Raw genomic sequence first — 26874 nt, forward strand, 5'->3', positions numbered from 1 at the left:
CTAAATGTGTGCTATGAGGAACATTAGCATGTAGCTGCCAGACAATTTCAATGAATGATTTCATTGTTGAATTATGAAATCATTGTGTTTGATATTATTAAACACATACAAACCAGATCTCATGCAGATCATGTTCAAGAAGAATTTCAAGCAGCCTGAGGTCATCATTAGCCCTAGGCCAAGAAGGGCTCATAGATAATTATTAAATAAATCTATAGCTTATACCTACTTCTAGCAGTTTCTATAGTGATATTCTTTGTTCATGTGACAAAAGCATGGTTAAGCTAAACCAGAAAACATTGATTTTTCTTTTTCTCTAAACCACATAGATATGCAAGAACACGCCCAGGTACCATTTTCAAACAGATGAGCACAAAATGTCATTTACAGATTCTTCTTTCACATCTGTTCTACATCTGCTTTCTTAATGTTTGTTTCTATAGCTAAACTCTTGATGTTCAAAATATTTGTTGCCTCATGGACACAAGAAAACTTACGACCAATCCTCTTACCTTTAGCAGGTAAGTTTGGCAGTCGCTGACATAATCATACTCCAGTCCATCAAAGGTGTAATAGTGTCGGTCTCCATAGACGGTGCACACAGCGGGACAGGGGTAACTGGTGCAGTTGAAGACGCCTCTCCGACAAACACTGCAAGGAAAACTAAAAATCAGTATCTCCTCGTAATGGCAGTCATTTGCTGTATATTTTCAAGAAAATGTTTTCTTGTGGTCTTTATTTCAAATCATACAGAAATTCATTAATAGAATAAAATTCTCAGACCTTGAAACAGAGAGCTATACTGTGGATTGCTTCTGAAAATACTGGTGATGCCATGGCAAAAAAAGTGTTGAACATTTTGCCATCAGCCCATACGTACAATAAAAATGCATTAAAAATAAATACAAAATCTCAAACTTTGCATGGCTTATGCAAATATTTCCATCACTGTCTCCAATATAAATAAGGCACAATGCCACAACATGCTCCTTCATAAGACACCAATCGTCTATTTTTTCTAAATTTTGATAAAGGTCTGCAAATTTTCGAAGGAAAATACTTCAAGTGCTACCTGTAGGATTTCAGGGTATCAGACATATATGGAATGAGTTTAAGAAATTAACACTGATATTTTGCAAGATTATTTTTCCTGTCAGCTACATTCAGTGGCTCACACAAACTTGTATGAAAGTAGTACTGGCATCCTCTATTTTTGCTTTGTGTACGTGTAAATGCTCAGTTGATTTGCCAGTGCAGTTTTTAACTGATCAAAAGCTGCCATGCCAATTTTTTTTCATTATTAAATACACACTTAACTGAACATAGATATTTTGACTACCAAATTAGCGTGGATGAAGAACTGTTTTGTGCCCGCATGAATCAGGTAAATCTCCTTTAAAAATATGCTGGGTGCTAGCTCATTTTTCAATTCTAATGGAATTTTTTTTTCAATTTGCTCATGTTCTCCCTATACAGTCACTCATAGTAACTGGTAAATTACACTGCAAACCATCCAGTTCTCAAAGAAACAGACTATTTACTGCTGTCATACATTTAATATCTCTCTTTTTCTCCTTGGTTGTCTTTCATGATATTCTACTCTGCAAAATGCCACATGTCTTCATTTCAGAGACTAGCAAATATGTGTGGAATTAAGCATTTCTTCTTGACTGCTTTTTAACTTGGATACCTTCAGCTTCCTTTTTAGATCTGAAAAGGCACTCACTCCAAAGGCTTCCTACTTAACCAAGTCTATCAGTAAGCCTAATGAAAGCTATATCCTGTAACTATCTATAAACAAGCATATATAGTTTTGATTTTCAAAGTACATTTTCTGTATCAGTTTCACTTTGGGTCTAGATCCAGACGATTTGAAAGTATGCAAATGAACTCACCAGGTGTAACACGGAGTAGCTATCACTTCTCCTGACAGAAACTCCCTGTCTTTCCAGGTGCATGGGCAACTTTCAGGAATATAACATTTCCCTCTGTGCTCAGCCATCCTTCAAAATAAAAGAATTATTAAGATGAAAGAGTAAATCCACAAGAAGATCAATATAACTGAATGTGTAGTGAATTGTTGAAACCCCAGCAAGGCCAACCAAACCAGTCTTCCATCCAGCCAAGGAAAATTGTTCCCTCAGCAAAAGCTGTCCAAATCAAATGATCTCCACTGTGCACAGCTGGAGACCTTGCCAAGCTCACTGCTGCAGCTCTCCTTCTATCTGGAAAGGGATATGTTGATGTGGGCAGCAACTCCCATGCAGGAGTGTAGCTAGTGTAGGTATTTCTCTCTGAAAACTGCAGAGCATCTGGGTACCATGCGAGTGGCTGAGCTGGCAGCCAGATTGCCCTTCCCTCTCTGCTGCTTTCTTGTCCTGCTGTGCCAGGAAAGCAGCTGGACTGGTGTGTCTGCTCCTCTGCACAGACAGCACCTGTCCTGTTCTGAGTGCAGAACAGTGAGCTGGCCTATGGCACCTGTTGCACACTTTATGAAGCACAGTGATGGAGGTTACTTGCCTACACAAGGGAAGCTGAAACAAGCAAGGTTAAGAAAAACAGGCATTTAATGCAAAAAGTGTCAAATCTAATTAGATCAGTAAGTGACCCAGAGATATGGTCAACCACATTTTTGCTATCTCATTTCCACCTATTTAGCAATGTTAACTTTTATAACAAAAATTGTGGTAGCCCGTTAACCCCCTGATTCTGTATGTTCCCCCTGTTCCCTCCCTAGCCTTGGCCACTCCCTCGGTTTCACCCTATTTGTTCCTGTACCCCAACCCCGCCCAGGGACCGCCCCTGGGCCCCTGACAAAACCATCCGACACCCAGACCACGTTGTCTCTCTACCTCTGAATATCGTGGGGACAAGGTGTGATTAAAGCCATCTCAAACCCTCGTGAGAGACCCTTCTCTACCTTCTTTACCATTCACTGCGTTGTAACGCTGCTGGCTGCCGGAGCCAGATCGCAGGGCTGTCCGAAATGGACTCCAGGATGCCACTGATCGCATGGCCCTAGGAAACCCTCGCTGAGCTGTCAGGCAGCAGCAGCCTGCTAGGCAGAGTCCAGCAGTTACAACAAAAAATGTTGCTGACACAACGTTTCATCATGACATGTGGCTCAAAGTACAATCTTGAGATTGTTTCACTGGAAGTTGAAAGGAATATACAGCTTAGAGTTTTCTTCAGCCCATTACTAGTTCATTAAACAGCAATCAGCTTTAAGTAAGAGTCAAGTGTTCAGAAAACTTCTTAAGGATGGGAAAGCATCAGAACAGATGGCTTGGGATGGTACTTAGTCTCTGTCAATAGAAGCAAAAAGTCTCCCAAGAATAACATCGGTATTGCTGGTGCTGCCTAAAGATAGGAGATTAACTTAGCCCCATGAGGTCCTTTTCCGTACCACTCTGTGCTTCTGCAACTCAGTTTAGCTCCATATCTCTAGCTCAGTGTAAGGGTGACTTTCAGTGTATCTTTGGGTGATGAATTTAGTGTCATTTACTGTCATGGGCTGTTATATTATTCAATTTTTAAAGTATACCAGAGACTTTCAGTGTTTCTAATTCTTTTATCACCTCTTCAACTACTGACTAAAAGAATGAAAAGCTGTTGTGCAAGAGCTTTAACAACAGAAAATGTAAACCATTTTTACTTTAGGAAGACCATTTTTTGCATACGAGAGCCCATCCTTTCATGGGTTTCCAAAGAAAAGGGTTTCAATACCACGCACAAACTGCTCTACTTTATAAGCACCATAAATACCCAGGATGCTAGAATAAGGTGCCAGACTCCAGGAGAATTCAAGATTCCACCCCAAATTCTTAGATCATTCAGTCAAACAATGGGTAGTGGTAGAAATAAGGTGGCAAAGGAGAACCAAAGAGAAGAATGCCAACTTAAGAGAATTTTAAAAACTACATTACAGTAAAATGTCTCAAAACAAGTTTTTAATGACTTGTCCACTTAGATTTAATAACAGGAGATATATGCTTAACATTTTCTTGCATAAAAAAAGAGACCTTCTTAAACTAATTTTTAAGATAATACAGCTGGCCCCTTCTTAGCTAAAACCATACTCACTTTCTGGAACCATGAGCCTGAAAGGCATAATTTAGTACAATTTAACAACAAAGACATTACTAACCGTACTAAATATTATACACTTACTTTTCAACCTAATAGCAAAAAGTGTGTTTATTCTCTTATGTAATAAAAATAATTCATGTGTTTTACTCTACCATTTGAGAGAAATTTAGAAATTGTCTTGTTTGTACTCCTGTTATCATTTATATTTCAGAAAACAATCAAATAATACTCAGTTTGAAATGCTATGACTGTGAGAGCAAGACTTTAGCTCTGTTTTTTAACTTTTATTTTAATTTCTTCTAATTTTCAAATTAACTTTCATGTCAATACTGCTAGTTTATTTTCATGCAAACATTTCATGGCGATATTTCAGCAAAAATTTACTAGTTTATTACTTCTAAAAATTCATGCACTTTTTGTGTTAAAAATAATTTTTTATTCCTATAACACTAATGGTTCTGAAAGCTACCTTCTCAGTTGAGGTAGAGATTTTGGAGGACTACAGATTACCAGGCAAGAACTAGTGAAATCTTAAATAGCTATGCATGAAATCTGTACCTCCACCAGCACTTAGTCATCTATGAACATGACAAGGTGCTGGAAGGGGACTGGTGACGGTCTCATTTATACTCTGATCTGTGCACAACTGATACACTGTCAAGAGACCACTGGCTACACACACGGTGAAATAAAATGGAAAGCTGAGAAAAAAAAGGGAGCACTCCACCTGAGATGAGCAGCAATTACAGCAATTTGCACAGCATATTTGACTCCTCAATCTGCAAGTGCATGCAGGAGGTGTCAGGGGAGGGAATGGAAACAAATGGAGGAAGTGAGTGGTGGTTGCTCCTGACACAAACTACAACAGAAGTGTTTAGATTTTATGCTTGGGTTTGACACTTGCCAATCTCAGCAGACTGTTTCCAGGCACCAAATACAAATGCACAAGCTGAGAAAACAAAAAAAGAAGAATGAGGGGAAATAGGGCAGAAACCTGCCCTCCCTGCCCCAGGCTGGGCATCAACATTGCAAGCCTGAGTTGAAATTTAGGTAAGAAAATGACTTGGGCAGCAATAAGCAGGAGCACAAATGGTTTTCATCAAAATTTTTTGTCACGTTTGCTTTCCCATTCAAATAAACTATACTCTGCAAGTGGTGGAAATCACCTCCTGTCCAGACAGTCCCAAATAGCAGCCAGTTGGACTGGGAGAAAGCTGGATAGCTGATGGCCTTTTAGCTGTTACTGTGTGTCTGCGACAATTTACAGAACAATAGTTTCAAAATTAGAGGTGTGATACCACTGGTATTTAAAAAGCAAAAAAAATATGCAGAGTTGAGCTGTGGAAAATATGTACTTGGCTTGTGCTCCAGGTTGTTCCATCAAAGCTTACCCAGGGGGGCAAATGCAGCCACTTGCACAGGGTGGTGATGGGACACAGGAGAAGTTCATGGCAAGGTTTGCACAAGAGATCCCACAATTCACACCCGCTGCTGGCAACCCAGGCACAGGAGATCTGCAGTCATAGTAGATTTTTCCTTCAGGGCATATGTGAACTTCAAATGCAAAATGCAGGTTAGATAAAATCAACTGTTCTTTTATGCTGAAAGTTTTCTATTTGTTATTGTTCACAGTCCATTTATTTGCATACAAAGTGAGGTTTCATTACAGTTCATATATAAATGCAATCTGAATAACAGTCTATAACATAATCTATATTACAGAGATATAAAATTAATATATGTTCTAATGTAAAAAAACAGTAATATTAAGCATCTGGGTGTATGCATCCTGGATCTGACACACAGTCCATTCTTAAAGATGGAGCAATAATGCCTTAGAAAAAATCCTTACAAGTGGCATTCTAAATCCACTAGAAATACATTAAAAATCTAGTTTCTAGAAATAAAGATCTTAAGGCTTCCAAATGTGGATAATGAGCCTAATTATAGGTATTCCCATGAAAACACAGACCTAGATGTCACATGCAATCATTTATTTCTTTTAATTTCCCAAGTGACTAAGTAGTACAATTTGTGCTACAGAAAAAGAGGAAAGAAACCCCAAGACTATTTGTGCTCCTAACCTCCTATTTTAAATACGTTGTGATGTAAAGTATCTCATATTTTAAATACATATGAGGAGAAAACCAAAGTACTATTCAATATCAAATTCTCTATTTGTGCAGCTTTTATATGGGACAAGACTGTAAATTACCTATGTTTTCTGTAGTGGCTTCAATACATTTCACTGTTCCATTCAAACATTGACTAGAAAAGAAAAGGAAACCCATGTTTATTCAAGGGAAAAATGTTTTGTAGTCACCATGTTAAAAAAGATTATACAATTCAACCTAATTTAAACAACAGAAATCAGGAAGAGAAAGTGGATTAAAATCCAAAATCTTGAGTGCTGCTCAATATTTTGTTGGTATTTCCTAACTGCTGATCTGTAGTGAGGGCCTAAATTCATAGTTTATGTACTACATTATTTCCTAACTTCCAGCAAAATAAAAAAAAAAAAAGGTGAATATGTCAATCCCCGTGAGAATGGAGGGCCAGGTGATTTAGGATGCAGGCAGTATAACACAAAACCTTATCCACCGTGGCTTACAGAATTTTCCAGGTACTTTGTTAAAATAATCAGGTACATAATCCAGTTTATACTAGACTCCCTTTTACTAAGTGTGCAAAAAAATCTTGATACAATAAACTTTCAATATACATGAAAACAATTCTCAAACCACTTAAAGTAGCATCCAAAGTGTGACACAAGAAAAATAAAACTCTTGGCACTCAAACCTACCAGGAGCCTGTTGGCATAGGAAGGATTTCTCCAGGCTGGAGGGCTTTGCCTTTGTAATGACAATGACAGCCAGATCTGTTAAAAGAATATTCATGCATTTAGATACAAAAGCAAGATGAAATGGGATTTAAGGGCCATCTATTTATCAAGCTATTATGATAAGCAGGACTTATCACATAATAACATATAACATAATTATTCATTAACTCAGTCCTTATATGTACAGTATTCTTTGAAAGACAAAAACTTAAAGACGACAGTCAGACTGTATTGAAGTCAGTGGTAAAACTCATATCATCTTCAGCAAAGCCAGGATTTTCCTCAATCTCTCTACTTTTAATTTGCTGTTTCTGTGCATTATTCTAATAGAAAGGACTTCTTCTCAGTTATGGGAGTAGAATGGCAACATGCAGTTCCTGCTTAAAGTGTTGCTAAAATCATGAGATAGAGCAGTTATTATACAAAATCCACTAACTCTGTCTGTGATAAGAGCCAGATGGGTTAGAAGCAGCAACAGAATTACCTAGAAACCATGCAAAAATATGCGAGTAAGAAGCTAGTTCACACTCTTGAATAATTTGAAACAGTCTTTATCCCTACAGTATGAACTTTACTGATCTTTCCAAAATATATTTTGCAACGAACAGAAATTAACTACCCACGGTGATAAGCTGTAAAATTTTGGTATGCAACATACAGAAACTATTTCCTCTCATTGAACATTTCCTCCCATTAAACTGAAGAGGTTTGTATTGTGAGACAGAAAAAAGACACTTCTAGCTGCTCTTTCCATACTATCCCTTACTTTATATATTGCTGCTTTATAGATTCCTTCTCATTTTTTTAAGTGTTACTAACAAGGTTTTCACATGAAAATGCTATCCCATGAATTAAAAAAATTTCATTACCCTTCTCTAAAGCAGTTTGACATATCTGGTCTGAAGTGCAGTGTATGTGTGTACATGCAGTAACAGGTGAGGCCCCACTATTGATTAGTAAGAAAGAATAAGAAATCTTCACATATTGTTTGTTATCTTCTCTAGGCAGTCTACATCTTAAGGGAAATAGCAGAAAAGCTACTTTAAATCTTGCTGGAAAGAGGAAAATATGCCCATACATAAATTCTATTTTTTTATTACTTACATCGATACACAAAAGTTGACCGACTCTTCAAAATACTTCCCATCAGGACAATTACATCCTTCTGCACAGTCATCAGCACAGATATTTGCCATAGAAAGTGAAGCACAGGAATGTTTACAAAAAGAAGAGCACTGATGATAAAGCATACCACTATGACACATCACAGCTGGAGGAAAGAGAGGGAGAAAGAAGGGAGAACAGCATAGTCTTAAAATGCAAAAAATAAAAAAAAAGCAATATATCATGTAAGTTCAAAAAAAGCAAATCAAAGTGGTCTCTTGTTCCACTGGGTTTAATTGAAAAGCATGAGAAAAACATGCTGTTTTACCAATTTCTTAAGTTAGACATGTTTAGATTCAGGTGGGTTTGAGTTAAAATAATTCTTTGACTGGAATAGTCTGTTTAGTAAATAACTATATTCTTTCTATGTGTTAAATTGGGCATCTATCTAATAATCCAGGCATCCAAGAGAGAAAGAATGGTCCAGCTAAGGCTAAGGCATTGCTGTATGGCTTAGAAACAGAAATACAGGAGTTGGACTTGGATAACCCTTGTGAGTTCCTTCCAGCTCAGGATACTTTAAGATTCTGTGAAATGCCATGTTTTAAATCATTATGGTATCCTACTTGTCAAATCACTGCCCACTCTGCTCTGCCCACCCTAGAGAGCCCCTGCCAGCCAAGCTCCTTATGGAATGTCTCCATTCCTGCCACTCCCTAACTACTTTATCTTAGTAGGGGCTTCCATATGACTTAGGGGTTCAAAGAAGGAATTCCATTTCTCTCTGTGACCAACAGAAAGGGCAGGGACTCCCTGTTAGGCAGGTCAGGGGCCCCAGCTCAGATGCCTAATATAAAGGCTATTATCATTCTCCCCTAGTACATCATTGGTGCAATACCAGTTTCCAGGAAAAAGCCAAACCCTGTATTTTGTGGAGTGAATGAAATTTTTAGACTTTTGCACATTTCTAAAAGATATTCCATTACAGAAACGTTACTCACCACAGTAAGAGACGTGGGATCTGAAGTCAACGATGACGCCGTGCTTGCCGCAGACATAAGCATAGTGCGCCAAAGCGTTGCACAAACAGCTGCTTCCACATTTGCACGCGTCAAAGCGGCAGAGCTGGTGGTATAACCCTGGACTGATGTACGCATGGCAGGGAGCAAAAATGTCTTGGTTGATGATATCACAGTGAGATGCGTACCCAGCTAAGAGAGGGTGACATTGTTTTAGCCAGATCCATTTTAATATAACAGTTAGTCAAATGAATAGCATGGAATATTTAAGCCAAACATAGCCAGCTGTGCAATAAATCCTTGCATTCAATGTCATTCTGTAAAATTCTATAGTTTAAAATAGATATTACAAGCAACTCCCACAACAGTAAACTCCACTTAAGATAAAAATAACTATACCAAAAAAGTTATGCCTTCCTCTACTAACACAGAAAATTTAAATGCCAAAATAATGTATTTCAAAAGAGTAATTAAAAGAGTCCCCAAAGCTTGGGATATGGTTTTCCTACTTGACATTTCATTTAGCTTTAACATCAACAATGGCCATGTACTTTTTGGCACGTGGTCTCAGGAAGTATTACAAAGCAGAGCTTGAGGGCATGCAAATCCCAAGTTGGCCATACACCTTCTAACAGCAGCAAATCCTCCTCCAGCCCTCCAGCCACTGAAACAGACTACCACCACAAGTGGTAAAATAGCTAAGGAACACTGTAGTGTGGATTATATTTAAGCCACTTTTGCTGCTAAAAGAATGCCCCTACCCATCAACCTCCACGTTCATTTCCATGTACACACATTGACAGAAGACTTTCACATTTTATGGAGTCTCTCACTAAACTAGATTCAAGGACTGAACTTGACTTGGCTGGAAATTAACCTGACAAAATAAGTTATCAAACAAACAATAATTTATTTTTTTTAGTTTCCTCAGATCAATATCATCTCACACCTGGAAAAGATGCCTGTGCTTGTAGCATGGCGTGGATCACTTCACTCTCCACTGCTCTTTCACAGTGATTATTAGAGGATCATGGGGAAGTTCGGGCTTGAAAGGACCCTCAGAAAGTCATGCACTTCACCCTCCTGCTCTAAGCAGCTTATGTTTATGTCAAACATCCCCTTCACTGAGATAGCACAGAACTGAGGGTGAGGCACAAAGGCTCTGAGCTGATCTGACTGAGAGATACTGCTTTAGAAGACAGACCATGAGGAAAGCATAAAAACTCTTAGAATGCCCCACATTGTTAGAGGTTTATTGTTATTCTAGGCTTGCTTCAACAGGCTCTAAATATGGATAAATCCCACATCTTTAGTGAGATCTGATGTCTGAAACACTAAAAACATTAGACTACATTCTGTCAGAATTGGCAACTACAGTCTACCCATTGTCTTCATTAATTGAAAAGAACAGCAATGCAAAAAGGAGACAGTGAAAGTTCAACACAAGCCATAGGCATGCCAACCAGCCAAAACTAAATCTTTACTCAGGAATTTGAACAAATCCAAGGCTCTCATATTGTCTGCACCAGTTTTTGTCAGAGAACATAGATGGAGGATAAAGAAACTTTTAATACAACAAGCAGCAAGAAGCCAAAGACAGGATGTTTGACCTGAACACTGTCTCCTGTACTTTCTTTATCAATCTACAAACATGCATCACATCTTTCCTCTCAACTGGCATAATTTACAGGACCATAGACAGCTAACACTCTACATGTGTAGTAGACAGCAGAATTTAGTACTCACAGCAAGTACATCCAGCACTAAATGACCAGCTATCTTTTATTTATCAAGTACTCACTTCAATTTACATGCTAAACGTATGGAAAGAACGGTCTTTGCCAAAAAAAAAAAGAAAATTAAAAGAAAAGAAAGTGCACATCTAAACCTGGAGCTGAAATACATGAAATACATGTATGTGAAACTTCTTCACAGAGAAAACAGAAACTATCCCATAATAGTAAGATACAGCTAATTCCAGATTCCCATGTGAAAACATACCATTTTGCTGATTAACGTTGCAAGGATCAACCACAGGAATATTGATAGGCATGGAGCAAGCTGAGGAAACCTTCCATGCATTGGCATGAAGTTGTGGGGTCCCTTCTATCATCCCTGCTGGAGATCTGAAAAGGAAAAGATCAACACTGCAAGCATCCTGCTGACCTTAGGGACTACATGGGCGAGGATGGAAGTTCATTAAAAAGGCTTAGATGCATAGTCACATTGAACAGTCAATGTGCCAAAAGAATTTCCATCTGTCAGGTACAGAAGAAGAGAGGGCATGTGAAACTTTTTCCTCAATATTTAATTCATGTGAAAATGCTCCTGCTCTCAAAGTCTGCCTTCACTTATGCTTAATTCAAGTACTCTGGAATCAGTGGGAAGATGCATTAGAGGAGATTTGGCCTTTATCCCAGTACATAAATGGAGTGAAATGTCAAAATTTGATCTGTTAGCCAGTTTTGGAGTTCTAGAGCAGGGCTGTTTGCATTTTGATGTTGGTTTGCACCAAGTATTTCAAAAGCATTTATTAATGCCAGACAAGTTTTGTGACATTATAGCTTGAGGAACTTTGGAGAAAATACGGTTAAAAAGTAAGGAAAGTGTGCCCTTCTAATTCAAATATTCCTGTGGTTCAGAATTACATTTTTTTTACATTAAAACTTGATGTGGGGAGGAAAATCGAGCAGTAGTGAACCTTGTGAGGATGATGCAGCTATTATCACTCACTCTTTTTCTCTGTGCTCATGTATTTGCTCTGAAGATAAGGGAGCAACAAGAAAGAAGAAAGTGCATTCAAGTAATATTATCATCCAGTAACTTCTACAAATAATGTGGTAGCTTTCTATAATTTCTTAGCAAAACATCTTAGAATGCCTAAATTTGTGACTTTGATATTTTGAAAAGAGACTACCATTTTAATTAAGACATTTTATATTGGTCATTTTAATGGTTTGTGCATGTTAATGAAATTAAATAATCAGATTATTATGTTCAACAAAACTTTTCACTTGTTATTAAACACGATATAAATGTACAACACACAACTCACAGAAAATCATCCCTTAAATTTCCATTGTATGTTCCACATAGTCCTAATGTTCTTCTCTTCCATCTGAAGTCAACTTGAACATAGATCCTTTCTCCATCTTTAGCAAACAGTATCTTCAAACCAAAACTAGTTTTCAGTTGAACAAAGAAAGAAGATATATTCTGAATTTCAATAGCCCCTGAACACAGAAAAAGAAGAAGGTAAACAAAGTCACTGAAACACAACTTCCAGGTTGTACTGATTTACCCACTAAAAAAGAATTTTTTTGAAAACTCAGAAATAAAATTAGAAACTATGCACAATCTCACCATCAGACAAATATCCTCACCCATTCTCCATCTGAGCTTATTTCCAGTAACAACACAAATCAGGAATTCCAGCTACTGTTGACAGTAAAAAAATCTCACACCTTTCTGTACCTGTGAGTTATCTAGAAACCATGTGTGCACCTCTCTTTGGTTTTTTTATTTTAGAAGAAGGCAATGCAACTGCAGGCCTCTGGCAATGAGAAGACAAGACAAAAAAACTCTTTGTTTCTTAGTCTCCAGTGATATTAAAACACTAATTTACGGATCTCTGTAAAGTGTATTGAATCTTTGGATAGAAGGTTCTGTCTCACCACTATTGACATGACATCAGTACAGCTCCTTCCTTGGACTGTATGTGAACTGAGCCCCTATCAAATTCCCAGCTTTCCTTCCCAGCAAATCCATTATGTGAGGAAACTGAAATTTCACTGTCACAGTATTCATTTGCTATACATTGTGGGGCTACTTGCAGCTGGAGGCTTAAAGTAGATCTTCTTGATCTACCTTCACAAGCAGCCTCTATGCATGCACACAAACAGACTCAGGCACATAAACCAAGAGAAGAAGATAAAATCCTTAAAGATGTCCTTAGGTGACCAGACTTACTAGATACACACAATTATCAAGAATGTGACACTAAAATATTTTTCATAGATTATATTTGTTGCAGACTCTGGAAAGAGGCAAGAAAGTGAATAGGGACTGATTCAAAAGAAATAAAATGGAGTTACAAATCAAATTATGAAGCAGAACTGTCAACATAGAGCTATGAAACTCATTTCCACAGAAAGTTGTGAATGCCAAAAGAAGAACTGTGACTGGACAAATTCAATGAAGAAAAGACAAAGCTGCAACCACCAGCACAGGACTCCCTAAACTCCGTTTTGTTGAAGGCTGGGTAAGAACTTTACTCTCACTTTACTCTTTCAGAAAGAGACTAAAAATCCAGTAACTGGTCAAAATAAGTTTCAAAATTTAGCAATGTAATTTCTACCTTCAGTGCTTAATTTTATAACATGCTTTTAGGGCTGGTTTATTTTACTATCCTTTCCAAAAATGTTAAATAAGTTGTCTGAAATCACAAAGTAAGTCAGCAGTGAAACCAATACAAATCCCATGGAGCACATGGATTCTATTCCATTCTATTTAGTCAAAAAAGCTTTAAACAAGCTAGACCTTATCATCAAGGTCTCTTCACCTCCTTTTTTTTTCTCACCTCCTTCCCCCTAAACACAAACAAAATGAATGGAATTTCTAGGTAATCTGTAAGATAAGAAATGCAAACAAATGAGGGCATATAGAAGAACTGTTTCACAGACAATAAAAGTAAATTTCTATAATTATTATTAAAGTTCCAAGAAGTAAATTATTGTATCCTTTTATAAGTTATGTTTAAAGAAATTCCCTTTTCACAGACCGATATTACTAAAAAGTTTTGGAGCATATAAGGGACAGAATGTGAAGTCTGGTAAAATTCTCCATACACTTCTTACCATTGAGATTAAAAACTTGGTTAGGGACAGTTTGGATTTGACCATATCTTGTGATGGTTACTTGGTTCCTCGCATCATCTTCAAGAACTAGTGTTACAGACTCAATGCAGGCGTGGTCAAAGTTCTAAGTAGAAACAAGTTTCACCATCAGAAACAGGCAATGACGTTAATATTACCATGGAAAACAGAACCAAACAAACGGGGGCAGGGGGACAATCATACAGAAAGGAAATATCAGAACTGTCATCAGGTAAATCAGTTGTAAACTATGGCTCAAAGCATTAAACAAAGCACACAAAATTAAATGTACAACATAATACAACATTGCTTATGTGTAATCTCCATATGGCAGGAGAATGCACTTTCGTTATCATGGCGGTCTTATAGTAAGAGGGCAGAGGTCCCCAGGTACTGATACTGGGTTCAAAATTCCGTATTTGCATGGCCACCCTGGGTACTGCTCATTGATGGATTAAGCAGTGGTAGATCAAGAGTCAGATCCTGTCTAAACCAAGCTGCTGCAATCAGAACACAAATGCAGCAATGCAGGAAAAAGAAACTTTGGCGCACATGAAGGTGTTTCTCACCATGAAATGTAGTGATGATCTCTGATTACAGACAAAAAGGATATAAATTCTCCAGTATTATATTACAATAATTTATAAATATCTGACTGTTGAAAAATGGTGACCTATAAACTATGTCACACACATCATTTTAGTGTGCAATCCAGGCAGAATTCATGAACTTAAATACAGGACAAAAACCCACACAGAATTAGCTGACACCAAGCATCTTGTGCTCCCTGGGGACCCCTCTGTTTTCATATAGAAACTTTTCAAGGTGCCTAGAGTTGTACAAAGGGTTATTACCAGTGGAAATCTTGTTTCTCAGTGGCTACCTAACCAACCATTTCATGCTTGAGGCCACCTGAAATGCAGAAACAGTTGTCTCAACACCTATGCAGGAGAAGGAGGTGCTTACAAAAAAGGCAGAGAGGCACCAGCTCATAATAATCAAGCTTTTGAAGGAAGGACATGAGAGACGGTCCCATAGTAGGACATTGCTCTCTGCTGAGGAGTTCAGACATCCCTGTCCTCAGCACATGGGCAGCTGTGAGTCACACTCTCAAAGCCCCTTCTCCTGAGAGCCTAATAGCCTCATTAAATCCATTCTCACAGGTAAGTACTTTTTATAAGCACCTTTATTCCTAAAGCCTGTTTTTGAATGTCTGCCAAAATATTTTCAAACAAGTATGTGTGGTGACTAATCTCATAGATTTCTAAAAGGCATTGTTCCAACAAATTAAATATGTTATGTTATGCTATATCAAATAAAAATCTAAAGCTACAAAAAAATAAAAGTCTTGCCTAAATAGTGATGTATTAAACCTACAGTGTTGCCAACAGCAGCTTTTCCAAAGCCTGACATCTGTTGGTACCATAACTAAAGGTGTTTATACAACTTTAATATGCATAAATGAGTAACTCTTTAGATTGATCTCACTAAAGTTGCAACAGCTTTTCCAAAGGGCAATACAACATGTAGCAACACAAACAATTACAAAAAAAAAAATCTGTGAAATTGTTTCAGTTTATATTTTCTATTTAACATAACCAAGTAGTTTACAGTAGAACTCCTAGAAGATTGCTTGAAATATGGATGGACTCGTTTTTTTCAACATTAAAAAAAAAAAAAAGAAATGGCTTACCTGTCCACAAGGTGCTTTTTGTAAAGTGATTGTGAATTTGTTTTTTCCAGTGCCTTTTACCAAAATGTACTGGCAAATCCCAAGAAAGGTAAAATGACGTCCATCAAATGTTGTGAAATGAGAGCTGCCTGTGATGGAGCACTCAGCTTGAGAGAAAAAGGATAGAGAATGTTCACTTCCACAAGAATGTATCATTAGTCTGCAAACTATTTAAGAGAGAAAAAAAAACCTTTCTCCTGATTTCTAAGCATATAACCCAGGCTAACCTTAATCTATGTAGCTATAATGGCATTTAGAAACAAATTATGCTAGAGACACCTATTTCCAACAGATACCATCTCATAAAGAACACATCCATGTGCAGCATCTTTTGGTTCTAAATAGATGAGATGCCTTTGACAAAAATACAAAAGACTTTTCTCTTTAATACTTTATAAATAAAAATTTACTTATTTACTTTATTTATCTCTTTATTATTCAGAAGTATCCTAGAATCTTCTTTTTTTTCCCATGACTCAGCATGAAAGAGGACAAGCCTCTTTCTCCATCCTTCTAGGTATTATGGCACTGCTTGTTACCACAGGTATGAAGAAGATTCAGGTTTCAGTGTCTGTCCTCAGGGCACACCTTTTTGGGTTTTTTTTCCAGTTCAAATCAGGAATGCACAGCAGAAGCAAGTCTCCAGCTCATCCCCACTTACTGCACTTTCAATCACACCATAGGGTAGCATCAGAGCACATGAACTAGATTCATTTTAGCTGCAAGAGGTGCTCTGTGGGAGCACATCTAACCTGCTCCCACTGCTAACAGCAACTCAGTTCCTAGGGCCAGACCAAAATAGTCGTAATTAACCCCCCATGTCTGCACACAACACACACAGGACATAGAGAGTGGTTCTCAATCTCAATTGTTTTACATGACAGATCCACAGTGTCAAGCCTTGCTTAGAAATTGTTAAGCCTTATTACCTCATTCAAAGAGGGCTCCACAATTTGTAAAAAAATCTCTCTTTCAGAAACTTCATAATATAATCTTGTCTGAGGTACAGAACTATCAAGGAAGTTTCACCACTTGCCTGCTGCATGTTCCTCTGTGTAGCTCATTACAGAGACATGCTATCTTTAAAGATAAGGATCATTATTCAAACATGAACTGCTATTAAAAGAGAGAAAATCCAGCACACAGCATCAGAATGATGGTTTTCTTATTACGTACATTAAAGTTGCACCTAGAAGTGAGGAGATCCTTATACCTGGCCCAGGTACTGCACAGGCAGTAAAAACACACCATCTGCGGCAAATAATACTGAGCATAAACAAGACATAGAAAACAAGAGGTGGATGTAGCACACTGAGGTAGGGAAGCAAGTGGGAAACTGCAGGGTGAGTATTGTCAGGCAATTAACAGCTTCATTCCAGCTGGCCCACAGCTACTGTCAATATCCATCTGCCTAATCTTTCCTAAATTAGCATCCAAAAGTCTTGGGTCATATATGGTCCTGTTGTCTTCAGAAAAGTTTATAATTTTTGTTATGAAGTGAAAAAAGAGTAATGAAATGCAAATACCTGGACAATCATGATCAGTGCAGTTCCAAATGCCACCAACACAGACACTGAAAAGAAAAATCACAAAACACAGAAATAGTGTTCTGATCTCTAGCAAAATAAGTAGCTTTGAGTTAATTAACATACCTTGAATTCACACAGAATAACCTGTATATTTTAGTGATACACAGGCCTCAGACTGTAAAACATAGATGGTAACTATTATTTAAAATGTAACTGTGACTACGATATTAAACTAACTATGGACAGTAGCCACAGAGAGATGAAACACACAGGCTTTCACATACCAGTTGCTACATTCTTGTTCAATCTTTGAGCCTACAGGAAAAGCAGTTCCATGATAAATACAAGGACAACTTGACAAAGAGATACAAGTTCCATTTTCCATAATGAGACCTATTGGGAAAGAAGTTAATAAATGAGATATAAAACAAATTAACAAACTCCAGATCACTGCACTTCCCCATCTGACTCAAACATTCCAATCTGCCAGAAGGTGATGTCATCAATCTTAAACAAGGACCAGCAAAAACAGTTGCCCACTGAGTGCAGAGAGCTCAGAGTGAAGCTCCCTAAAAACAAGTTTTCACTCTGAATCATTGGTTTATGAAAAATGTCTGACTTAAGCATGTAGAACTGCACAGACTCAAAAATGAAAATATTCTGAAATCTCATTATCTTTAGTCCATCTAGAACTAGGACGGTTCATAGTCCAGTCAATAATTTTTATTCAGTACAGGTCTCAGAAACTTTAGTTTCTTGTACAGAGCATGACACATTCTCTTTAAACAAAATTTCTATAGATTTTTGAATAATTCAAATAAAGGAGACTAAATCTGTGCAATATCTTACTGCAGGAAGCATTAGGAATGGCTCCATATTTTAACTGATATTGCATGCTGAGGCAATAGCACAGAATAAAGGACAGAATCACAGTGACAATGGTAACAGCTCCGGCAGAATTTACAATATTCATAATTTTCAGGCTTTAATTTTAAGCACAGTCTATACAGACTTCATTACGATATTGGATACTAGGTTTACATGTATTTTTTGAAATAATGTTGATAATATTTACCATCTGGACAGTAACAGCCATCTAAACAGTGCAGGTTGCTGCCAAGACAATCTTTTTCAAATGTGCAGGTTGGTGGACAACAACTGATACAGTCACGGTGAACAAAGGTGTCTTCACACTTCTCAGCTAAAAAAACCCCACGGTATATTGAACATTAGTGCAATTTCTCTTTCCATGCTAGAAAACCCATTTCTGTCAAATAAGCATTGTGCAGCTCTTCTGGTATAGGTAGTTAATCAGATCAAGTACAATGGATGTTTTGGAGGAGGTTTAACTGATGCACTAATGTGAAGCTCTCATCAATATTTAAGTCTTTCTTCAGCAAATCTTTATAGCATCTCTCCAAAATTAGTTATAGCCTTTGTGACAGGGAAATGTGCTCATATCTCAGCCAGTTCAAAGCCTTGTGCATGAGACTGAGCTGCAATTGATGGGTGGTAGTGATAATAAGAAGGAGCTGCATTAACTGCATTAACTGTGTTACAGGGCCAGTAGAGGCTGAAAGATGTTTGTTCTTTGTCCTAGAATATGATCAGCGCACATGATGTTTCAAGCAATCCACAGACACATGAATTTTGTAAGGATCTAAACCATACCACAATGGAATTAAAATATTCCTCTAGCAAGTCATGGACTTCATTGTTTGCCAGCAAGAGTGAAACTGGCTGATCAACTTGAGTATCAGGTTTGAGTTCTACAGAGACAAATGTTGCCAAGATGAAATTATTTGAACTGAATACATGGGATAGCTCAAAGGTCACACAGTATGCTTTATTAAAGAGTCTTACTACAGGCAGGAAAGTCATCCCTCCAGTCCCGCACCGGGGACCCAGCGTGAGAGCATGCTCTAGCGTACTCTGTCACTGCCCTGCAGTATGTTTCATCATCATCCACTCTGAAATGATAAAATAAGAGAGTAATCAAGGAACTTAAATCCCATCTACGATTCCTGCCATGTGACATGGCACAGGATATTTCACACATAGCTGACACCACTTGGTCATAAAGGCACACAGGGAAAATGTAAAAAGGAACAAGCTACACTGAATACACCATTGTGGTTTTGTCATTTGATCTCACAAAAAGTTATTTCATTTTAATATTACTACAATGAACAAAACCACTAATCTATTATTTTTAAAAAGTGTCGCTTATAGTGAAAGAGAAACAGGACCTTTTCGTGAAGACAATGGACAACTCAAGAGTCTCAAGATCCCCATCTCAGGCCTCTCCCTCCTGCATGATGTAGAAACTCTGACCTACACTGATAAAAGACATTCTGGTTCAAGTAAGAATTTCAAGTCTCCAATTGCCTTGAACTTTGATAACAAGAACCTTATTAGTCGACTCCTGTTGTGCTGAAATTCTCAGAGCCAGAATATCCACTGAATACCATGGACAGGCTCAGGGATTTACAGCACAACCTTGGGCAAAGACAAGATTTCTGTCTTAGTCTATACAGAAGAAGCTGTATGGTGGATTTTTACCAGAATCAAGTAAAAAGACATTCATTAATGTTTAGGCAAGTTCAAATTTTATTCAGATGTAAGACACATACGGTGAAATACCACCAAACTTTTGTTACTCTGAAAGCCGAACAACTCATATCATTCACTGTGGAAGATTTGATGCCAAAATTAACTAGTCATAACATGACATTTCTATTATAAGCATGTTTATGACAGATCAACTAAATTTGCTTCTCAGCACACAAAATCATGCTTTCAAAATTAATCATTTTAAGAACGTGTTATACTGTGTTTGTATTCTGCTTTCAACACATCTGTTATCAAATCAAACACCACTATACTCTTTGTTACAGTGATCAGAGTCTCTCCAACTCTCCTTATCTAATCCAATTAAATGGGTCTTAATAGAAAGAATACTTGGCCTATACTATGGCCACACAAAGGACTTAATAAACTGATACTAAGCCACAAGAAAAGAGGTCTCTTTTATAAACAAAATAAGCCTAAATTAATGAGGTTCTGAGACACAGAAACTTCAAGGTTTTTAACATTCACAAAATTCACATCAACACACATCAGATTGTTGACAAAAATCCAGCCCTCCTTAACACCACAGCACTGATTCAATATCCTATTTTAAAAATTTGGGTTTTGTTACTCTTCAAAAGTTACAGTAAACTCATGTGTTACAAAGAGACCATACAGAGGCAACTCATCTCTTTTCTGAGCAATGTTTGCCTACAAACACAAATTCTTCCATTTTGACCCAATGGTAAATCAGAAAACTAAACATTCATCAAGAATTGAACTAACAAGTTTTAATGGATTATACTGAGTGATCCTTATGTTTAGTCTTTTGATCCTTTCTGTATGTTTTTGATTAAACCGGTGATACTCTGAGAATTATATACTCTGGTAAATATCCTCCTAATTGTGACAACTACATCTTAATTTGAAAACCTTACTAAGAAGAAAGTGGCACATTGCTCAATTATCTATTCAATTACTGGAGTACAATCTTAACTTGAATGACAAGAACTAATCAGGAGTCTGGAGAGCTAAGGGAAAAATACCAGGTTGCCTACAATGCCAGCAGCTGAGGGGGTGTGACTCCCACTAAAGCAAATGAGAGTTGAATTTCTTTTGCCAACTCTGAATTTAAGTATATGGAACCATTTTGTAAAAATTCTACTAATTTGAATGATAGTGGTTACTCATAAAAAAACAGTCCAGCTGTGTCTGACAAATGGTCCAGCTTCTCCAGTATTGATGATATTTCTCCCTAGTATCATCTTCATACAGTTCTGTTTCAGGGCCTCCAGATACAAGTTTCATGGGTTTTTTGTGATTAGCAGCTCATCTTTTGTCATGAGCGGTTCTCCATGAATTTATCTTCCACTTATTTTTCTAGTGTTTCCTTGAATCTATGTAAGCCCTTAGCAATCAAAATATTCCTTGTCAGGCTGGTTCTGTGCCCTTTGTTCCCACACAAAATCACCCCCTGAGAAACTCCATCTCTTTCATTTTGAACTTAGTTCTTCCTAACTTCCTTCAATGTCCTTTTATTCTGGTCTCACACAAAAGAGTGAGCATTCATTTCATGTGTCAAGATTAAATACACAAGAATGCCAGTACTTACCTGCAAAGATCATTCATACAGCTTGAAATATAAGAATACGGATCTATGCTTTCATGACAGCTGAGAAAAGGAAACTGTAGGAATATTTGGCACTTGAAGAATATGTCCTGTGCATTAAGGAGAATCAGTAAATGAAAGTTAGCCAGTCCTTTCTGAACAGGCATCATTCTTCTTTGTTTCCCTAGTCTAAGGTCCTTTATATCCCCATTAAAATTTGAGCATTGTGCAGTCTCAATTTACTATTATATCTCCTTCATTATTCTTCCTAAAATTTGTCCTCTCTGCCTAGGCCTGCTTGACTGTATGCTGGTCCTAAACCAACTGGGATGAAAAAGTGTGAAATGACAAAGAAAAGCATTTTGTATCAATGCAGGAGCTGACCTGCAGCTATTTCTGCCTTATTTCACAATTGCTAAAATAATGAGTTATAAGATGCCATGACTGGAAACTGAACCCAAGTTTAATGCAGTAATGAAGAGCTCTGCCAGCAGACTGGTGCCACTTGGCACATCCATCTGAGCCTTTGTACTTTTAAGCTAAACGTATGAAGAACATCAGGGACTCCCTAGCAACAGCCCTGATCTGAATCTCCTTTTTCAAAGTCTCAATGCATTTAAGGTTTTTTCAACATTGTGTATATTGTTAGATTCTTTTACCATCAGTAGGCAGTGAAGATTAAGGAAATTCGTGTATTTACATGTATATGCATGTATCTATGTGTATACATATAAAATATGGTAAATTTACCTCAGTGGATTCTGCATCGGCTGAGCAAGGACTGGAAAAATCTGAGGCAATAGGGACACAAGCTATATCATCTGAGGCTTGCACAGCCCAGCTATTTGCAAATTCAGCAATGTCTTCTGTATATTCACCTACTGCATGAAAACATTGAAAGAGCAACAATAAAAAAAATTGTCAAAACAAACACATAAGACAGCTTTGAAATCTTTAATCCTTTTTCAATGTGTTCATTACCTCAATTACAGATGATTTCAGAGTACGAGTTGTAAAGAAAAGTGATATTTTTCTTTTTTTAATTTCAGGTTGTATTTTATACTACATTTAAATAAAAAGATTGAAAAATACATGACAAAGTGTTGGCTTGGGTTTTTTTAAGTGCAATCACTGATAGCTTTATAACAAATATACAGATAATCACAAGTGTAAGGCATTGAATACTTAAAAAAAAATACATTTCTTTGAAGCAATTTAAGTCTTTCATCAGGTTTCACAAAGGTCATTTAGTGCTATTATCTCCCTCCTTTTCCCTTATGCAGAAAAGCCCTACAACACACATTCACAATATGCCCAGCTCTCCTCACAGCATGAGCATGGGAAAATTAACAAACAAGATGCATGACTGGAAGTCATGGCAACAGGCTTGGTTAGATACATGAACATACAAGAAGGTTGGCAGTAAAGAAACAGACACAAAAATCCCATATACTTGCAGCAAGAACTAAATATTGCATTTTCTCTATATTCTTAATTAGGTTAGAAAGGGTATATTGCCTCCACTTTGAAGAGCCTTGTAGTAATTGGTATCTGTGCTGTGGTTAACTATATCATTGCATGACTAGGAGACAAGATATTGAAATGAGGGGTTTTTTTCCCAGAGCTGTACCATATAAAACTGAATCAAACTTCTAGCACAAGAGGTACAAAGTTGGACACTTGCAGTGTGGAAAGCCACAAAGCACACTAATCAGATACATATACTTGGATCTCCACAAATAAATGACAATAACATCCTAACCATCAGTCTGTTTTACTTAAGAGTGAGGCAGACTTAAAGTATTTCTTCCACTCTGACAGAGTATTTCTTTATGCAGAAAACCCTTCCCAAACATAAAAGGCTGGGTTTGATCCAGAGGTGAACCTATTGATATAACTCTGCTTCTAGAAAAACATTAAAAATATTTTATGTACATTTTGACATGGCTTGAAAAAAACTTCTAGGTCTTTAAAAAATACCACAAAATAAAATCACTGTCCTTGAAACAGTTCATAGACACATAGATACATAGACACAGTCTTGCATATTAAAGTAATACAAAGATGGCATTAAAGGTGAAGATAAGGAAACAGAAAATGAGTTTGTTTTTAAACTGTACTTTGAAAAGGAATATTATATGCCTCGCAGCAACTTATGTATTTGAGCATTACAAATAATGAGCATTTGGACTCTGAAAGACTCAAGATAGGTGTAAGAGCTACCTTTACACTACTCAGGGAAGTACTTTTTTTGGGAGAGATAAATCATGATATCAAATGATTGATAAGATATAGAAACTCTTAGGAAAATGTTGCAGCTTGGAAGGGAGCTGAATTAGCAATCTATTCTCATGAAGATCTCAGAACTTCGTGCTGGCATTTGCAGAGTCAAGGCACCATGTTATACAGCTGGTTCATGATTAAAGTGATTCATATGGGTCTCAGCTGTACAGTGCAATAATGCTATCATTTCTGATAAAGAAAAATGCTAGAAGAAATTATGATGGTGAATAAATTTAGCTCAGAAAATGAAGACAGGTATGAGCTGGAAATCTTTTAAAACAGATAATACATTTAAAGATACTGAAATTACTATTTTTTAGAGATAATTTGAATTCATTATTTCCTCCAAATATTATTTTTCTCTATTATTATACATCAGCAGATTACACTGTTTATTAAACTTACTGTACTCTGGTGTGCAGAAGTTACTGCAGAAAACTTACTGCTCTCATGGCAGAAAAGCTATGAAAAATTTATACTTAGGCAGATTTTTAAAGATTCTGCAAAGATAGGTACAGCGAACTTTCCTTCCCTGAGAAAGTTTAAAATCTCCACTACCAACCATAAAAAATGGGAAAAAAAGTTACAGTGGGATACCTTTTGTGACTTAAGAACATGCAGAGCCATGGGACTAGATTCTCCCGCAGTTAATGGTAACAGTAAGATAATCTTATTTTGTTTTTATAAGAGTGAGAAAAATCCTCCTCATATTTTCAAGCTTGTTCTTGTTCTTTTTTTTTTTTTTTCACATTAGTTGCAAGTAGGAAAAAAGTCCCCGTGGAGTATTCCCTACCTAAGCTACAGAATACAAGTTTAAAAACTCATCTCTGCCTCAGACACAGCACAAAGCAGCTCCTCATCCTACAGGGTAGTCACAGGCCCATAGTCCACCATACCAACCAGGAGATACAAGGAACTCCCTGGAAACAGCTTGGAAATGTATTTATTTCAACTAGGATTTCTATGATGTTGCTATAAAGGAATAACTCGAGATGGTGCTCTTCCCTCCATCTTTAAACACAGAGAAAACCATAAACATTTGTTTATTTATTCATTGTTTGAAGGCATTTTCGTCAGTTAGGATAAACATACCACAAGTGCTTTGCTGAGCAAGAGGCTTAAATGCCTATATAAATACTTTCTTGAACTAGGACCTGTTCCCTTTTGCATCTTTAATGATGAGGAGAAGGAAAAGTAGAGCAGATACACTTTTTTCCTGAAATAACTGAAACAGGACTGCCTTTTTACAGCATGATATTTATAAGCATTGTATTTAAAGTGAACATGGAAACTCTTCACACAAAGTAAGGGTAAGCTATTTACTTACTATTTTGAAGTATCAGGTCATCATATTTATTGCCATTAAAATTTCCACACAGGCCACAAGGTTTTCCCTTATGCTCTTCTGTCAACTTAATATAAATACCAGAGTTTCCATCCCAAGCAAGAGAAAAACCAAAGGTAGTCTTCACCAGAATATAGTCAGCCAGTCTCTCAATGAAAGCATTTCCAACTGTCTGAGGCAATATTAATCTGGAAAAATATAGTCTACATCAAAGATCTCAGATGAGGTGAGGTTCATGCTAGAAAAATACGACATAAAACATCACCTGCTAACCCAACAAACACTTTTTCCTGGGTGTACGCAGTCACTCCATTCAACTCTTCACCATGTTTTTACTATCTTCTGTTTAATCCTCTGTATCGACCATCAAAAATGAGTGCTTTCTGTTGTATACACCTATCAGCTGTACCAATTATAAGCTTGAAAGAATAATGCATCCTTACTTTCAAAGCCTGGCACACTGCATTGAGGAATTCTTGAGTTCACAAGCATGCTGCGTTGGGCAAGGAGCTATATGGTGCTATGACCACCAGCAGCCCTTCTGGGCACTGGGTCATCACTGGGTTAGACATCTGTAAATGGAGGAACTTGCAGTACAGAAAACACCACTGACAAAAAAGTTGTAGCTCTTCCTCCTTTGTTGAAAGACCACTGGACAACAATAAGCACAGATCTAATCTTAATCCTCCAGAGTTGCTTCTGTTGGGTTGAACAGTATCACTGTAGCTATCATTCTCAGATACTAAAGACCATAGCATTACAAAGTGGATGGCAAAAGCACCTCAACAACTTTCTTAAATTTTCTGTACTTTATCAACCAGTAAATATACTTCTGATAGCCTCAGGCACATCTTTTTGCTTATTAAAAAAAAAGAAAAGGTAAATTTGGAGGTTTGCTGTACCTCAGAGATGTTTTGTGGAGTTTTTGCCCCAGAGGAGCTTAAGATCTTTTTTTGAACCAATTCAGACTTGTCTAGAAGAAGATCATGTCTTATATTAGCTATAGCTACCAAGAATAAATAATAATTGCCTTGTTCAAAATGGATGCACCAGGGATTAACTAGGATTGCCTGACACAGACTTTGTCTGTACAAAGAAGGAATGAATAATTACAGGTTACAGCTGAGAAGTTGAACACAGCTAATGCAGGGAGTGTATTCTATTCTTACTCAGGTATTTTATCAGTACTGTTACATCTGCTCACACTAGAGCTCTATCAGCCCCCATATAGAACAGCAAGGGATCAATAAAGATACAGATCAAATTAATTTATCTGGATTGTGTAAGAAGCATCAATTTCCCAAACTCTGCATTATCTTTTTGCAATAAAATATTAAAACCCACCATTAGAACACTCACCTGATTCCATTTTTTCTTACTTCATGTCCTGAAATCATTATTTCTTCTTGGTTTGAAAAAAATAAGCTGATGGACCTATGACAAGTATATACTGAGCCATAACAGTGAGGACTGTTATGAACCTTTGAGAGCAAAAATAGACACACAATAAGAATAAATGCTTGTCTTCAATAATTTCACACCATTTTTATTAAATTTGTATATGATATTTTACATTTTTATGCTCCAGTTACTGGAAGAGCTTTACAAATAAATACCTAGAATATTACAAAGTCACAATTACAAAGATACACAAAACTCAAAGTTCACACTAAACAATACTGCTGAGAAATACAGTAACTGTTTAATAGTGCATAGCATCACAGGCCAGTAGTCTAAATACTTGATGAAAGAGACAGGTATTGTATGCTTGACAAACTTCAGAGACACCGTAGTGAGCTAGCTTATAGTGGCCAAAGTAGGAGCTTGTTACTTGCACTAAGGAAACACCCCTATTGCTCTGTTTCTAGAGGTCTGAT

At 37.1% G+C, this 26874-nt stretch overlaps 1 protein-coding gene across 2 annotated transcripts in view; it reads right to left on the reverse strand.

Moving 5' to 3' along the window:
• The window catches only part of OTOGL (otogelin like), a 94850-nt gene that overhangs the window by 58433 nt on the left and 9543 nt on the right, over nt 1-26874 (reverse strand). For both annotated transcript variants that reach the window (XM_048302318.1, XM_048302319.1), the window contains exons 7-25: nt 26357-26478; nt 24980-25185; nt 22120-22250; nt 21373-21479; nt 19053-19159; nt 18265-18390; nt 17474-17582; nt 17187-17233; nt 15622-15767; nt 13911-14034; nt 12110-12287; nt 11056-11180; nt 9037-9246; nt 8036-8201; nt 6893-6967; nt 6305-6357; nt 5481-5643; nt 1896-2003; nt 513-651 (exon numbers count right to left, since the gene is read on the reverse strand). In XM_048302318.1, the coding sequence (XP_048158275.1) occupies nt 513-651; nt 1896-2003; nt 5481-5643; nt 6305-6357; nt 6893-6967; nt 8036-8201; nt 9037-9246; nt 11056-11180; nt 12110-12287; nt 13911-14034; nt 15622-15767; nt 17187-17233; nt 17474-17582; nt 18265-18390; nt 19053-19159; nt 21373-21479; nt 22120-22250; nt 24980-25185; nt 26357-26478 (2442 nt within the window). The remainder of the gene's footprint in view (nt 1-512; nt 652-1895; nt 2004-5480; nt 5644-6304; nt 6358-6892; nt 6968-8035; nt 8202-9036; nt 9247-11055; nt 11181-12109; nt 12288-13910; nt 14035-15621; nt 15768-17186; nt 17234-17473; nt 17583-18264; nt 18391-19052; nt 19160-21372; nt 21480-22119; nt 22251-24979; nt 25186-26356; nt 26479-26874) is intronic.

Source organism: Corvus hawaiiensis, chromosome 4, assembly GCF_020740725.1.
Source record: "Corvus hawaiiensis isolate bCorHaw1 chromosome 4, bCorHaw1.pri.cur, whole genome shotgun sequence".
Taxonomy (NCBI): domain Eukaryota; kingdom Metazoa; phylum Chordata; class Aves; order Passeriformes; family Corvidae; genus Corvus; species Corvus hawaiiensis.